This window comes from Anomaloglossus baeobatrachus, chromosome 2 (assembly GCF_048569485.1).
Source record: "Anomaloglossus baeobatrachus isolate aAnoBae1 chromosome 2, aAnoBae1.hap1, whole genome shotgun sequence".
Lineage (NCBI taxonomy): Eukaryota > Metazoa > Chordata > Amphibia > Anura > Aromobatidae > Anomaloglossus > Anomaloglossus baeobatrachus.
In genome coordinates, this window is record NC_134354.1 from 522,231,246 (window position 1) to 522,246,967 (window position 15,722).

Below are 15,722 nucleotides of genomic sequence, written 5' to 3' on the forward strand. Positions count from 1 at the left end.
CCAGGGAGACACTCCCTGAGCCGAGCACCAGGTTAAGAAAATCTTCCACGTTCTGTGGTAGATCTTAGCAGAGGTGGACTTCCTAGCCTGTTTCATGGTGGCAACGACCCCTTGGGATAATCCTGAAGACGCTAGGATCCAGGACTCAATGGCCACACAGTCAGGTTCAGGGCCGCAGAATTCCGATGGAAAAAACGGCCCTTGGGACAGTAAGTCTGGCCAGCCTGGTAGTGACCACGGTCGGCCGACCGTGAGATGCCACAGATCCGGGTACCACGATCTCCTCGGCCAGTCTGGGGCGACGAGTATGACGCGGCTGCAATCGGATCTGATTTTTTGCGCAGTACTCTGGGCAAGAGTGCCAGAGGTGGAAACACATATGTGAGCCGGAACTGCGACCAATCTTGCACTAAGGCGTCTGCCGCCAGAGCTCTGTGATCGCGCGATCGTGCCATAAATGCCGGGACCTTGTTGTTGTGCCGAGACGCCATTAGGTCGACGTCCGGCACCCCCCAGCGGCGACAGATTCCCTGAAACACGTCCGGGTGAAGGGACCATTCCCCTGCGTCCATACCCTGGCGACTGAGGAAGTCTGCTTCCCAGTTTTCTACGCCCGGGATGTGAACTGCGGATATGGTGGATGCTGTGTCCTCCACCCACATGAGGATTCGCCGGACTTCCTGGAAGGCTTGCCGACTGCGCGTCCCTCCTTGGTGGTTGATGTATGCCACCGCTGTGGAGTTGTCCGACTGGATTCGGATCTGCTCTCTTTCTAGCCACTGCTGGAAAGCTAGTAGGGTAAGATACCCTGCCCCGATTTCCAGAACATTGATCTGAAAGGTGGACTCCTGCTGAGTCCACGTCCCCTGAGCCCTGTGGCGGAGACAAACTGCTCCCCACCCTGACAGACTCGTATCTGTCGTGACCACTGCCCAGGATGGGGGTAGGAAGGATCTTCACTGTGACAATGAGGTGAAAATACGCCACCATTGCAGAGAGTCCTTGGCCGTCTGGGAAAGGGAGACTTTCCTGTCCAGGGAGGTTGACTGCCCGTCCCATTGGCGGAGAATGTCCCCTTGCAGTTGGCGCAGATGAAACTGCGCAAAGGGAACTGCCTCCATGGCTGCCACCATCTTCCCTAGGAAGTGCATGAGGCGCCTTAAGGGGTGCGACTGGCCTTGAAGGAGAGACTGCACCTCTGTTTGCAGTGAACGCTGCTTGTTCAGCGGAAGCTTCACTATCGCTGATAGAGTGTGAACTCCATGCCGAGATACGTTAGTGATTGAGTCGGTGACCGATTTGACCTTGCCAAATTGATGATCCACCCGAAAGTCTGGAGAGTCTCCAGCGTAACATTCAGGCTGCGTTGTCATGCCTCGAGGGAGGGTGCTTTGACGAGTAGATCGTCCAAGTAAGGGATCACCGGGTGTCCCTGAGAGTGCAAGACTGCTACCACTGCTGCCATGACCTTGGTGAACACCCGTGGGGCTGTCACCAGACCGAATGGCAGAGCTACGAACTGAAGATGGTCGTCTCCTATCACAAAACGTAGAAAACGTTGGTGCTCCGTAGCAATTGGCACGTGGAGAAAGGCATCTTTGATGTCTGTTGAGGCAAGGAAGTCTCCTCGAGACATTGAGGTAATGACGGATCGGAGGGATTCCATCCGGAACCGCCTGGCGTTCGCATGCTTATTGAGCAGTTTTAGGTCCAGAACAGGACGGAAGGAGCCGTCCTTTTTTGGAGCCACAAAGAGATTGGAGTACAAACCCTCGCCCTCGTACCTGAGGGGGGACAGGGATCACCACTCCTTCTGCTCTTAGAGCGTCCACCGCCTGCAGCAGGGCATCTGCTCGGTGGGGAGGTGGGGCCGTTCTGAAGAATGGAGTCGGAGGACGAGAACAGAACACTGTCCTGTGCACGTGAGCACAATGTCCGTCACCCACCGGTCTGTGACCTGTGGCAGCTAAATGTCGCCAAAGGCGGGGGAGTCTGCCATCAACCGCGGATGCGGAGAGAGAGAGAGAGCTGAGAGTCATGAGGAGACCGCCTTGGTAGCGGTTCCTCCGGCTGCCTTCCTTGGGCGTGATTGAGCCCGGCCGGAATCTGAGCCCGTCTGAGGTTTTGTAGCCCTTTTGCACGAGGACAATTGGGACCTGCCCGAGCTTGGGAAGGACCGAAACCTCGACTGTACTTTTAGGACAGCATTAATAGGGTAAGTCGCAGTGCAGACATTGCGGAGTTACGGACGCCTCTGCGGTACAGATGTACATATGCTCAAGGCCAGCTGCGCAAGAACAGCTGAAAAGGTTAGATTGCCTATACGGCTGTGAATGCCGGAGCAACTGACACGCCGATAGCCTCCTAGACAGATTTCAACCAGAGTCCATCTGTCTGTGAATGGCATCTTTAAGTGAAGCCCCATCTCCAGTGCAACTATGGCTCTAGACGCAAGCCTGGAGATTGGAGAATCCACCTTTGGACCCTGGGTCCAGCGCTTGACCACGTCAGGGGAAAAGGGATAACGTGTATCTTAAAAACGTTTGGAGAAGACGCTTATCTGGTAAGCGTGGTGTTTCTGGACTGCTTCTCTGAAGTCAGCGTGGCCAGAAAAATACTCAATATCCGTTTGAGATACTGAAAAGGGACTTCTCCTGCTGTGAAGCTGACTCCTCCACTGGGGGAGCTGAGGGAGAAAGATCCAACCTTCCATTGATGGACGCTATAGGATCATTCCGTATGGCGTTACCATCCGGTGTATCCGGATTGATAGCGATGTCAGGATCAAAGTCCTGGAGAGCTGCCTTATCATACAGAGAGTCCTCCTGGGACCCCCCCCGTTCCAAATGAGGTCGGTCAGGAAGATTGCCCATGGCCTGTCTGGACTGCAAGTCTCCATCTTATGACAATATATCTGTCGAAACTGCAACTCCGTCCCTGTCCTTGGACAGGGATGACAGGTGGTTTCTTTGGCCACGACTAGTAGAGACCCCGGCAGACGAAGTGTTAGAGACCCCGGCAGACGAAGTGCTACAGGGGAGCATGCACACAATGGGACGGTGTCATGAACAGCATCCCATGTAGTAAAAACAGCACTGAAAATCTGTGTTGCTTTTTTGCCGCTGCCGACTAGCCATCTAGAAGTATATAGCCAAGATTGGTGACCGTACAGTGCAATGTATAGCATACAAGCATAAAGTACAAATGAACACTGCAGCACAAGAAATACAAGCAGCATAGAAGCCTGTGCCCTGGCACCTCTGCTCTTCTGCTGCTGTAGACTAGTCATCTAGGGGAATATAGCCCAGAAGAGTGACCATACAGTGCAATGTATAGCATACAAGCACAAGTACAAATGCACACTGCAGCCCATGCAATACAAGCAGCATAGAAAAAAACCTGTGCCCCCGCACCCTTGGTTTTCTGCTGCTGTAGTCTAGCCATTCCAGGAGAATATAGCTAAGACTAGTGACCGTACAGTGCAGTGTATAGCATACAAGCATAAACACCAATGAACACTTCAGTACGTGCAATACAAGCAGCCTAGAAAGCCTGTGCCTTAGCACACCTGCTTTCCTGCTGCTGATGTGTCGCTCTCCAAACGGGCATATAGCGACCTATGCAGTTAAAATACACATGTACACACTGCAGTATATATGGGGATCAGCACTATGTGTGTGCCGCTTACCGCCCGCCTATAAGCGGGTGTATGGTCGCCACCGTCCTGCCTGGTTGCCGAAAGTCCGAGCTCGGACTAGTAATGGCTGCCGGCGTCTTCCCCAGCTCGTGTGAGGAGGGGCGGGCCGTGGGCGTGCCCCAAGTCAGAGCGGGAATCCGGCGTCCGACAGTGTGCAGTGAGAGGGCTGGAGCATGTAAATAAGGCTCCAGCCCTCGGCGCTGCTGATTGCTCAGCGTCTGTCCCCTTCCCTGAGTGACAGGGAGGGGGCGGGAACGAAGCGGCACTAGGCCGCAGAAGCCGGGGACTGGATTTATAAGCGCCGCCGCCGTAAAAGCGCGGTCGGCGCCCAGTCCCCGGCGAACTACAAGTCCCAGCCGCGCCGCCGCTCCCGGAGCGTCCGGCGCGGTAGTTCCCAATACACAAAGTCACTCAGCAAAGCTGCAGTGACTGTAACCCTTTACTGTCCCCGGCGCACTAGCACACCCAGCAAGTCTGGAGTGTGCTGTGCCTGTGTGTACGGGGACACAGAGTACCTGTAATGGTGCAGGGCCATGTCCCTGAACGGTACTCCAGCTCCGTATCCAGCAGGTTCAAATGGGTCTGTGGATGGAGCCCGGCGTCAGAGCTTTGAGGCCGGCAGGATCCCACTTCCTCAGAGCCCCCCAGGGGGATGTGGAAGGAAAGCAGCATGTGGGCTCCAGCCTCCGTACCAGCAATAGGTACCTCAACCTTACAACACCATCAACGGGTGAGAAGGGAGCATGCTGGGGGCCCTATATGGGCCCTCTTTTCTTCCATCCGAAATAGTCAGCAGCTACTGCTGACTAAAATCTGTGGAGCTATGCATGGATGTCTGACCTCCTTCGCACAAAGCTTGAAAACTGGAGAACCCGTGATACCACGGGGGGGTATAGCCAGAAGGGGAGGGGCCTTGCACTTTTTAGTGTAGTGCTTTGTGTGGCCTCCGGAGGGCAGTAGCTATACCCCAATCGTCTGGGTCTCCCAATAGAGCGCTGAAGAAACCAATGGTTAAACATCACTGCGGTAAATAAAGCAAAAAGGTGTTGTCCAATAAAGGAGGGGGCAGAAACAACAGCCTCACAGTACCCCTCAAATGGCAACTATCTGACCTTATACGTTCTTAGACCTTCCAACGCGTTTCTTAATTCACTTAGTCATCAGGTGACTGTGGTCAAGAAACCCAAGGCTTCAGTATAATACGGACTTGCAGCATGGTATAGCGCCACGCACTATGCCATGCCCGGACACACCATGCTGGAAGTCCGTATTATACTGAAGCCTTGGGTTTCTTGACCACAGTCACCTGATGACTAAGTGAATTAAGAAACGCGTTGGGAGATCTAACAACGTATAAGGTCAGATAGTTGCCATTTGAGGGGTACTGTGAGGCTGTTGTTTCTGCCCCCTCCTCTATTTGACAACACCTTTTTGCTTTATTTACCGCAGTGATGTTTAACCAATGGTTTTGGTGATATTCTGAACACTATAGGTTAATGTGAAATATATCTTGGTGTACACATTGGTGTGACAACTGTTTAATTCTTGTGACCTCCAATATTTTCATGCACGGTGAGGGAATCTTACCATTTTTGTCCTCTTTGGTAATAGTGGGAGCTTTACACTTGCTCCCATCATATTTTTAGGTTGGTTTTACAATCGTATATGTTGTGTGGAAAATATTTTAATTATTAGTTAATAAAAGTTATATTTTACCTGTCACTACACTACGGTTTATACCAATTGCTTGGCTGTTTTACATTATAAAACAAGATCGGAATGTCCAGTCATCTTACCGCTCACGAAAGAGACGGGTTGTGTGTAGCAGAGGTGAACGTGCTTTGGTCAGACATGTGCATATCAACCCAAGAACAAAAAGTAAAAAGACCTTGTGAAGATGCTGGCGGAAGCTGGTAAGATTGTGTCATTATCCATAGTGAAACAAGTATCCATAGTGAAACAAGTAGTGTATCAACATGGGCAGAAAGGCCACTCTGCCAGGAGGAAGCATTTCTCCAAAAGAAACATAAAAAAGCTAGATTAATGTTTGCAAATGCACACTGGAACAAAGACCTTAATTTTTGGAGACATGTCCTGTGGTCTGAAGAAACTAAAATTGAACTGTTTGGCCATAAAGACCATTGTTATGTTTGGAGGAGAAAGGGATAAGCTTTGCAGCCTAAGAACACCATCCCAAATATGAAATAAGGGGGTGGCACCACCATGGTGTGGGGTTATTTTGCTGTAGGAGGGACTGGTGCACTTCACAAAAAAGACAGCATCATGAGGAAAGAAGATAATATAGCAATACTGAAGCAACATATCAAGACATCAGCCAGGAACTTACAGCTTGGTCGGAAATTGGTCTTCCAAATGGACAATGACCCAAATCATACTGTCAAAAAGTGGCTTAAGGATAACAAAGTCAATGTTTTGGAGTGGCCATCACAAAGACCTGATCTTAATCCTACTCAAAATGTATGGGCAAAGCTGAAAAAGCAGGTGCGAGCAAGGCGATTTACAAACATGGCTCAGTTACACCAGTTTTGTTAGGAGGAATGGACCCACATTCTTACCAACTATTGTGAGAAGCTTGTGGAAGGATATCCAAAACGTTTGACCCAAGTCATACAGTTTAAGTTTAATGGTACCAAATACTAAATGAAATGTATGTAAACTTTTGACTTTGCAGAAAGTAATAAAAATGCCTTAAAACATTCTCTCTCTCATTATTCCTGGCATTTGGCAAATATAAATAATTTTGGTAATACTAGTGATCTAAAACGGGAATGGTTTATTCTGATTTCATGTCAGATAGTGAGGAAAAAGTAGATTTTGGGTACTCACCGTAAAATCTCTTTCTCGGAGACTTCATTGGGGGACACAGGAAACCATGGTGTATGCTGCTGGGACTAGGAGGCTGACACTATGCAAATAAGAAAGTTGGCTCCTCCCACATAGTATACACCCACTGACCGGAGCTGAGGAGATCAGTTTGTGTAAAAGCAGTACGAGGAAAAGCTTGAAATCCAGAACATTCCGGAACCATTGAAGTCTTAGAAAAGGGCGGGTGCTGTGTCCCCCAATGAAGGCTCCGAGAAAGAGATTTTACGGTGAGTACCCAAAATCTACTTTTCTCTATTGCTTCATTGGGGAACACAGGAAACCATGGGACGTCCTAAAGCAGTCCCCAAGGGTGGGAAGAGAAAGACCCGAAAACAGGGTTAGCAGAGACGAGATTCTGTGACTGGAACCTGGCCCTAGACACCGTAAGGAATACCTACAGGGCAGGAGCCGAGGTATAGGGGGAAGAGTTAAGAGTACTAGAGAGTACTTAAATCTAGTATAAACCGCATGTGCGGGGATTAGAATGATTAGGGGAAAAAGTTGCATCCTCTGAAATCTGCACCTAGGAAGCTAAGGCGACTGACAGCAATAGGTCAAGACAAGAGAAAAAACAAAAACCTGACCTGACCCTGGTACTACCTTTGAGAATGGAAGAAGAGCTAAGGCACCTAGTAGGGGTAGGTGCCAGGTAAGCGGAGGCCCACCGAGCCTTGGCTCTTTACTGCCGTAGAATGACTAAAAGGGAAACACCAACTGCCTGAAAGTGTGCAGGGGAGTTGGGCTGAGAGAAGAGACGAGTTACTCGAGGAGAGGGTAAGGGAACTCCGCCGTAGGGGGACTTTACCTGTTGATTCTACAGGACCGAGGAAAGTGATCTGACCCTAGTGGACGGAACAGCCTGCAGGCGGGAAAAAAATACGGGAGATAATTCCCCTGTGTAAAGAAGTCCAGAAAAAAACTAGCGAAGTCCGGAGACAAAAAGAGAAGGTTAAGGAGCCGAGGGAAATCCAATAACCAACCTCCACTTTCACATGACATACAGGAGAAGAGAGTCCGGGCATCTACAATGACGTGACTAGGAAAACTCGAACTCCGGATTCGGGTACTAGATGACCACTGAAGTGGAATACTGGAAGGAGAACCCCCTATGGGGGGGATGCTCCTGTGCCTGAAAATAGGCACAAGACCTGGGATGTACGACCTGGGATGGGAGAAAGAAAAAACTCTTCCAAGGGGTTCGCAAGGAAAGGCTTGGACTATGACACTGACCCTAAGCACTAGCTGACCAGAGGAGTGACGCCTATCCTGGGAAGGAGGCAAGGAAAACGGAAGAGTGACGTGGAAACGCGTTATCACGTCGCAACCAGAAGTGATCACGAAGGGGAAGAAATGACCGAGAATAGGAGAGGTTAAATGGTCTGGCAGAGACTCTGCTTGAGAGTGCATGAATCCACGAGCGTCTGAGCCCAAGCGGTGGAGAGCAATCATGGAATTCTGTATGGCAGGGAATTCGAAGAGATCTAGCATATCTCCACGAGCCATCTAGGATGGCAACAAGAAAGGGAAAGGGAGGCAGACCCCTCTTGGCCTGAAACTGAAGCAGGTCCTGTCTAGGTGTTAGCGAAGACTGGCAGATCAGATGGGGACCACTCGCTGTAGTGCTGAGTGCTCAGGTGGAAACACCCAGTGGCCTGAGCATTCAGGGCTCTCTGAAGAATTCTGTTGCGGAAAATGGCCAGAAGACGATGCTTAGAACCTACAGCTGGTCCGGAAATGATAGCCCAATGACTGGGCCGTCAGGATACCAGAAGTCCGTTGGTGAAACTGGTCCTCCGTGGCATCGATACTTGCTAGACGATCCTGTGTCCGGTTCTTAACTTCATCTGTCATCTGTGAAGGGACTGAGAACATCTGATCTCTATCTGGAAAAGAGAATGTAAGTAAGGACCTATGGATTTAAACATCTGCAGTACCTGGCCGGAATCCTAGTAAAGGGCGCGGCAAAGGCTGGTCTAGGCCAAACAATAGGCGGATACTAGAAGTACTATGAACCACTCGAGGAGGGTGGCAGGAAGTCAAGCAGACAACATACCGGTTAGGAGACAGAGCCGTAGCCTGCTTACCTCATTTGAGAAACAAAATGACTGCTGCCTCAAAAAAAAAAAAAAAAAACGGCGCGGTTAACGTATGGTCAGAGAGAAAAGCCTTACCTCGTGGCTACCTTAGGTGAATGGTGCGAGGTAGAAGGAGGTCCCGGGTCACTGGGAAGCGACTAAATGAGAGCTGCTGCTGTGCGGAGTCCTGGGGTCCGTGGTTGCTGCAGGGAGTAAATCACACGACCCTCCAGTCGGATGGTCGAGTGTTACCTTACCTCAAGATCTTGATACACGTATGGTGTGAGGTAGGAGATGGCTGCAGATCGTTGAGAAGTGAGAAAATAACTGCTGCAGAAAAAAAGAAGACAATGCACTGGTCGGAGGACCATGGCTTACCTTCTGCTTACCCGGATGAGTGGTTTGAAGTAGGAGAAAACCTCGGGTCACTGGGAAGCAACCTAATGACAGATGCTGCCGTACCGCGTTAGGGGTCCATGGAGACCACAGTCCTCGCCTTAGTCGAAGATGCAGGAGATACATGACCCGCTAGGTGAGGTAGTCTGTTTGACTCACTGGGTCGTGAGCAGAGCAACACATACCTGTTACGGTATCCAGCCTCTGGTCTGGAGAAACGCTAGCCCATTGGATAGCGGGCAGGATCATCGATCTTGAGTACTGGCACTGAATGTGACAGCTGCTAGCGTGCCGCATCATGGAGCAGTGTTGGATGGAGCTCTCGCCTGGGTCAAGATGAGTGGAAAAGCTGAACAAGGCACTCAAGCCTGTTGCTGTATTCGGCTTCTGGTTCTGATAAGTGCTGGCCCATAGGCTAGTGGGCAGGCTCATCAAATCACTCTCACACTGTAGTAGACAGGGGCATATAGAAACGCTGGCACACAATATAGAGGGTACGTTTTGGAAATACTAGCACACCGGATGGTGGGTAGGTGGATAGAGAAACACTGGATAGAGGATACTGGCACCCTGGGAGATGGACCGACATATAGAGACACTGGCACACAAGCAAGTGGACAGGTCTACGGAACTTTCAATCTGGATGGTGGACGGGTTGATAGAAAAACCTTTAGCACACTGAAACTGACAGGTGCAAGTAGGGACCTGACACCCTAAACAGTGGGAAGGTTCACACAACACTGTTACAGTGGTGTAGACAGGTGCGCATAGAAACACTGTTACACTGAGTAGTGTAAGGGCCTATGAAAACCCTGGTACACCAGAGTAAACAAATGCATGTAGAAACGCTGGCCCACGGAATAGCGGGCAGGATCCCCAAAGCACCTGTGTATTGGAGCACACAGGCTTGACGCAGACATTGGCACACTGGATAGTGGACAGGTTCACAGAGACACTGGAGCGTTCACGGAAAAGGCCATGTCATGGACCGCCGGGTAATCAACGTGCGTAGCGAGATATGAGCTTCTGACTGCTGGGTAGAGCACCATAATCTATCCGTAACGTGACGGATAACCGGGCGCAAGAACGATACTCTGGGTAAGATTTAGAATGCTGTAGTGACGTCCGTAATTAGTGCCACAGGCGTATAATACAGCTGAAAACATAGGATCAGTAATTAATGCTACAGGCGTATAATACCTGGGAGACAGAATGGCCAACTGACAGTGAACGCCCAGAATTCAGGAGCACATCTGTGCTAGGTAAGATGTGAGGAGAATGTCTGAGTGTACATCACAAAAACAGGAGACAATAAAATTGTGCGACATACAGCTTTTTCACAAAGCAGTACCATAGTGAATGGGCCTGCCCCTTCACAAACAGTACCATAGTGAATGGGCCTGCTTCCTCACAAACAGCACCACAGTGAATGGGCCTGCATGTTCAGAGACAACAGTACCCTAGAGAATGAGCCCTGAGAGAGATGACAGCTTGATACCTGGTGGGGAGTTCAGATTGTGGCACACTGATTCCTGCAAAGAAGCGCTGACTGACACTGAAATCTGGGGAGCAGTGAGGGTGCGCTGGGGCCAACACTGTCTGCGGGTGGGCGCTGTGCCGCAAACTTGCGGCGGTGGTGGCACTGATTTCCTGGTAAGGGAGGGTCGCAGCGGCGCTAGGAGCGCTTACCCGGTCGGTGGATCGGGCCTGGTGGCGGCGCTAGCAGCGCTTACCCGGGCGGAGGCACAGGAGTGTCGGCGGCGTTAGCAGCGCTTACCCGGTCGGAGGCTCGGGTCCTGTGGCGGCTGCGGAGTCGACCTACCCGGGCGGAGAGTATCGGGCCTCGCGGCGGCAGTGCCGCTTACCCGGTGGGAAGGGCCTAGGTCAGTGGAGGTGCAGGGATGACGCGCGCCGGGGATTGGCGCCAGGAAATGACGTCAGACGCCGGGAAGAGGACTGAGACCGCGCGAGGGAAAATAGAGGCGGGAGATTTAAAAAGCCAGCGCGCGCGGACAGAATTCCGGCTGGGGGCGTGGCCTGGAGGGCGCGCAGACACTGAGGGGGCCGCAATGGAGCCGGGGGCTAAATTTTAAAAGTAGGCCGCCGGAGGGGACGCCGGGCCGCAATGGAGCCGGGGGCTAAATTTTAAAGGTAGGCCGCCGGAGGGGACGCCTGGTAGTGGACGCCACAGCAGGGGGGGCCGATCGGGGGAGCGCAGGGAGGCCATGCTACAGGGAGGAGCAAGCTACAGAGGGGCCTGTGGTGGGGGCTCTAAGGGAGATATAGGACCCCCTGACCCAAGTGGAGAAGGGGCTGTGGGGTTTCTATACACGGGACCCCTCCCCCCATAACCCGGGACGGGGAAGAAGGAGGGGGGAGTGCAGGGTACTTATCTTGAGGTCCCGGCTTGTCCTGAGGTGATCCTGGATCCATCCTGGAAGGCGAGCGAAGACATCTCGACAGTCGTCCCGGGCATAGTCGAGGGGAGACCGGAAGGGTACCTCTCCATCCTAGGTACGGTCTTCGTCCTCCTACCCCACAATCAGGCTCGGGAGCGAGAAAGTTTGGGGAGGGGGCAGGACCCTCCGCCTTTATCAGCGACGTCGCCTTTTTCTCACTGCGGATGCACCTCGAACACTCTTCTGTGTTGGAGGGGCCGCGTACACTGCCAGACAGACACGGAAGACAACAGTAGTGGCGGACGGACCCCACTTCTGTGCGACCGGTCTCTATGTGGGAGAGCAGGGTGAGCGATTACACCCTGTCGCCCGACGAGCTGTGTCTGAAAAACAAAAGGGAAAACATTAATAAAACACAACAATACAAACCTGAGGGGCTGAGAGCAGCCCCTGCGTGTCCAACCTCCTCGGACACTAAGCAAAAACTGATCTCCTCAGCTCCGGTCAGTGGGTGTATACTATGTGGGAGGAGCCAACTTTCTTATTTGCATAGTGTCAGCCTCCTAGTCCCAGCAGCATACACCATGGTTTCCTGTGTCCCCCAATGAAGCGATAGAGAAACATGCATAGGTGTCTTTTTAGATAGTGTATGTAAACTTCTGGTTTCAACTGTATAACCTAACCACGCTTTACTCTTGTCCACAACTTTATCCCTGACTTCTCTGGTGAATGCCTTGATTTCATGATGCCGTTTGATCCCTAATGTTCTTAAACAAACCTCAGAGGCCTTCACAGAAGAACTGTAGTTATCCTGAGAATAAATTACTCAAAAGTGGACTAAATTCAGTAATTAGGTGACTTAAATCAATCGCAATCGGTCAGTAAGGATTATATTTAGTGGTATCAGACTACAGGGGGCTGAATACAAACGCATATCATAAATTTTCAGATTTATATTTTCAAAATATGTAGCAAACCATGTATCATTTATTTTACACTTCATAAATACTTTACTTTGTGTTGGTATATCACATACATTTGAAATAAAATACACTTAAGTTTGTGGTTGTAACGTGAAATAAGGTAGAAAAGTTCAAGGGGTATGAATATTTTTTCAAGGCACTGTACTTAGAAACTCAGCAGGTCAATATTATGCAATCTGTTATAGAGGAATGTACTGTAGTTACTACAGTGTACTATGGCTGCACAGAGAAAAACAAGTAAAGAAACCAAAGGGCATACACAAGCTTGAATCCCAGGTTCTGTGTGAACTGCAAATATGCAGCGTCAGACTATCAAAGACGTGTAAAAGTATAAAATTTAGGTACTTAAATGAACATTACAAAAGTCATGCAGCTAGATATTATAATAGCTATAACACAAAAACAACAAACAAAAAAAAAAAAAAAAAAGTGTTTCTCACCCAAAGCTGGGGCTAATGAAGAAGACTGAGTGTCCAGAGATCTAACCAGATGTGTTATTTTAGTTTTTCTTGCTTTCCTCTTCTGACTTCCCACGAGAGGTTCCTGTGTTCCTGTAGGCTCTGGGATGGCAGGGACAGGATTGGAATTGCTCCTCAGTGCATCATCGGTGGTGTTTTTGTCTTCTGCTATGGCTAAACCAAAATTAAAAAATATACATATTAACTTAAAAATAAAATAAACAGTGACTAACGTTCATAAAGCTCAACTAACCGACCGTAAATAAATAAAAAATAAGTAGTTTAATCTCTAGTAAAAGACTACAAATGAAATAATTGCTCTCAGAGGCTATATATAGAAAGCAAAACTAACGCACAGTTCTGATGAAATGGAGCATCGTGTTCTCTTTAGATGGAGGAACGGAAAAACCCTACAACTCCATACAATCGGTCAGTAAGACGGAGGAGGAAATGTAACCAGCCAGCAAACCCAGGATTATACAACAGATATACATAAAACAATATTATTATTGCCAGTGTGACAATTATGTGATCAATGTATTTATTTTCTGCGGTTCTTGGTTGTGAATGCTGCAATTGGATGACAAGACTAAGGGGCACTTTGCACACTACGACATCGCAAGCCGATGCTGCGATGCCGTGCGCGATAGTCCCCGCCCCGGTCGCATCTGCGATATCATGGCGAACATTATCGCTACGGCAGCTTCGCATGCACTCACCTGCCCTGCGACGTCGCTCTGGCCGGCGAACCGCCTCCTTATTAAGGGGGCGGGTCGTGCAGCGTCATAGCGACGTCACACGGCAGGCGGCCAATAGAAGCGGAGGGGCAGAGATGAGCGTGACTTAAACATCCCGCCCACCTCCTTCCCTCTGCATAGCCGGCGTGAGCCGCAGGTAGGAGATGTTCCTCGCTCCTGCGGCTTCACACACAGCGATGTGTGCTGCCGCAGGAACGAGGAACAACATCAGTATTTCCCAATTAATGGAAATTACCGACACTACACCAATGATTGATACGATTACGACGCTTTTGTGCTCGTTAATCGTATCATAAAGGATTTACACACTACGATGTCGAGAGCGATGCCGGATATGCGTCACTTTCGATTTGATCCCACCGACATCGCACCTGCGATGTCGTAGTGTGCAAAGTGCCCCTAAGATGGCTCAGCTGCTACTTAAAGATGTAGGTAACATCTTGGACTAGTGAAAACGTTGGAAGCACATCACTGCATACAGTACAAGGTCTTGAATTAGTTACAGTGGCATGTAAAGGTTTGGGCACCCCTGGTCAAAAAAGAGAATTTTGTTTACTTACCGTAAATTCTTTTTCTTATAGTTCCATATTGGGAGACCCAGACCATGGGTGTTTAGCTTCTGCCTCCGGAGGACACACAAAGTACTACACTTAAAAGTGTAGCTCCTCCCTCTGAGCTTATACACCCCCTGGTGAGCAGACCCTTAGTGCAAAAGCTGAAGGAGAATAGCCACCCACAAGTAGAACAGAGCAAGAGCCGGAACAACCAGAGACACTGTCCACGACAACAGCCGGTGATAACACGCGGAACAAGAAATTGCCAACAGGCAACAGGGAGGGTGCTGGGTCTCCCAATACGGAACTATAAGAAAAAGAATTTACGGTAAGTAAACAAAATTCTCTTTTTCTTTATCGTTCCTTTGGGAGACCCAGACCATGGGACGTTCCAAAGCAGTCCCTGGGTGGGAATAAACAGAAAAACTAAGAAGTAGGCAGAACCTAACTTCACAAATGGGCGACAGCCGCCTGAAGGATGCGTCTGCCCAAGCTCGCATCTGCCGATGCATGAGCATGCACTAGGAAGTGCTTCGAGAAGGTATGCAGGCTAGTCCAAGTGGCAGCCTGACAGACTTGTTGAGCCTTAGCCTGGTGCCTGAAAGCCCAAGAGGCACCGACAGCTCTGGTCGAATGTGCCTTGATCCCCGGCGGAAGAGGCACCTGAGTACTCTGGTAGGCGTCCGAAATGGTCGATCTAATCCAACGGGCTAAGGTCGGCTTAGAAGCAGGGAGGCCCTTGCGCCGACCTGTGGTTAGCACAAAAAGAGAGGTGCACCGCCTAAGCGCTTCGGTGCGAGACACATAAATCCGGAGAGCACGCACCAGATCCAGAGTATGCAGCGCTTTTTCAAAGCGATGAACAGGAGCCGGACAGAAGGAAGGTAGGTAATGTCCTGGTTAAGGTGGAAAGGAGAGACCACCTTAGGAAGAAAGTCCGGAGTCGGACGGAGAACCACCTTGTCTTGATGAAAAACTAAAAAAGGTGACTCCGAAGAGAGAGCAGCCAAATCAGAGACTCTCCTGAGGGAAGTTATGGCCACCAGAAAGGCCACCTTCTGAGAAAGACGATACAAAGAAACCTCCCTAAGAGGCTCAAAAGGGGGATTCTGCAAAACCGTGAGAACCAAGTTAAGGTCCCAGGGATCCAAGGGCCGCCGGTAAGGCGGAATGATGTGAGACGCGCCTTGCATGAAGGTGCGGACCTGAGCCAGCCGAGCGAGACGCCGCTGGAACAGAACTGACAGAGCTGAGACTTGTCCCTTGAGAGAGTTGAGGGACAGTCCTAGCTGCAGACCGGACTGTAGAAAAGACAGAAGGGTCGGCAAGGAGAATGGCCAAGGAGGATGGTCGGTAGAGCGACACCAGGACAGGAAAATTTTCCAAGTCCTGTGATAGATCTTAGCGGAGGAAGACTTACGGGCCCGAGTCATAGTGGAGATGACTTCAGGAGGGATACCAGAAGCCGTCAAAATCCAGGACTTAAGAACCACGCCATCAATTTGAGAGCCGCAGA

General features: G+C 50.2%; 1 protein-coding gene across 2 annotated transcripts in view; it reads right to left on the reverse strand.

The window, feature by feature from the left end:
* The window catches only part of BBX (BBX high mobility group box domain containing), a 157,877-nt gene that overhangs the window by 15,687 nt on the left and 126,468 nt on the right, over window positions 1-15,722 (reverse strand). For both annotated transcript variants that reach the window (XM_075336579.1, XM_075336578.1), the window contains one exon: window positions 12,877-13,068. In XM_075336579.1, the coding sequence (XP_075192694.1) occupies window positions 12,877-13,068 (192 nt within the window). The remainder of the gene's footprint in view (window positions 1-12,876; window positions 13,069-15,722) is intronic.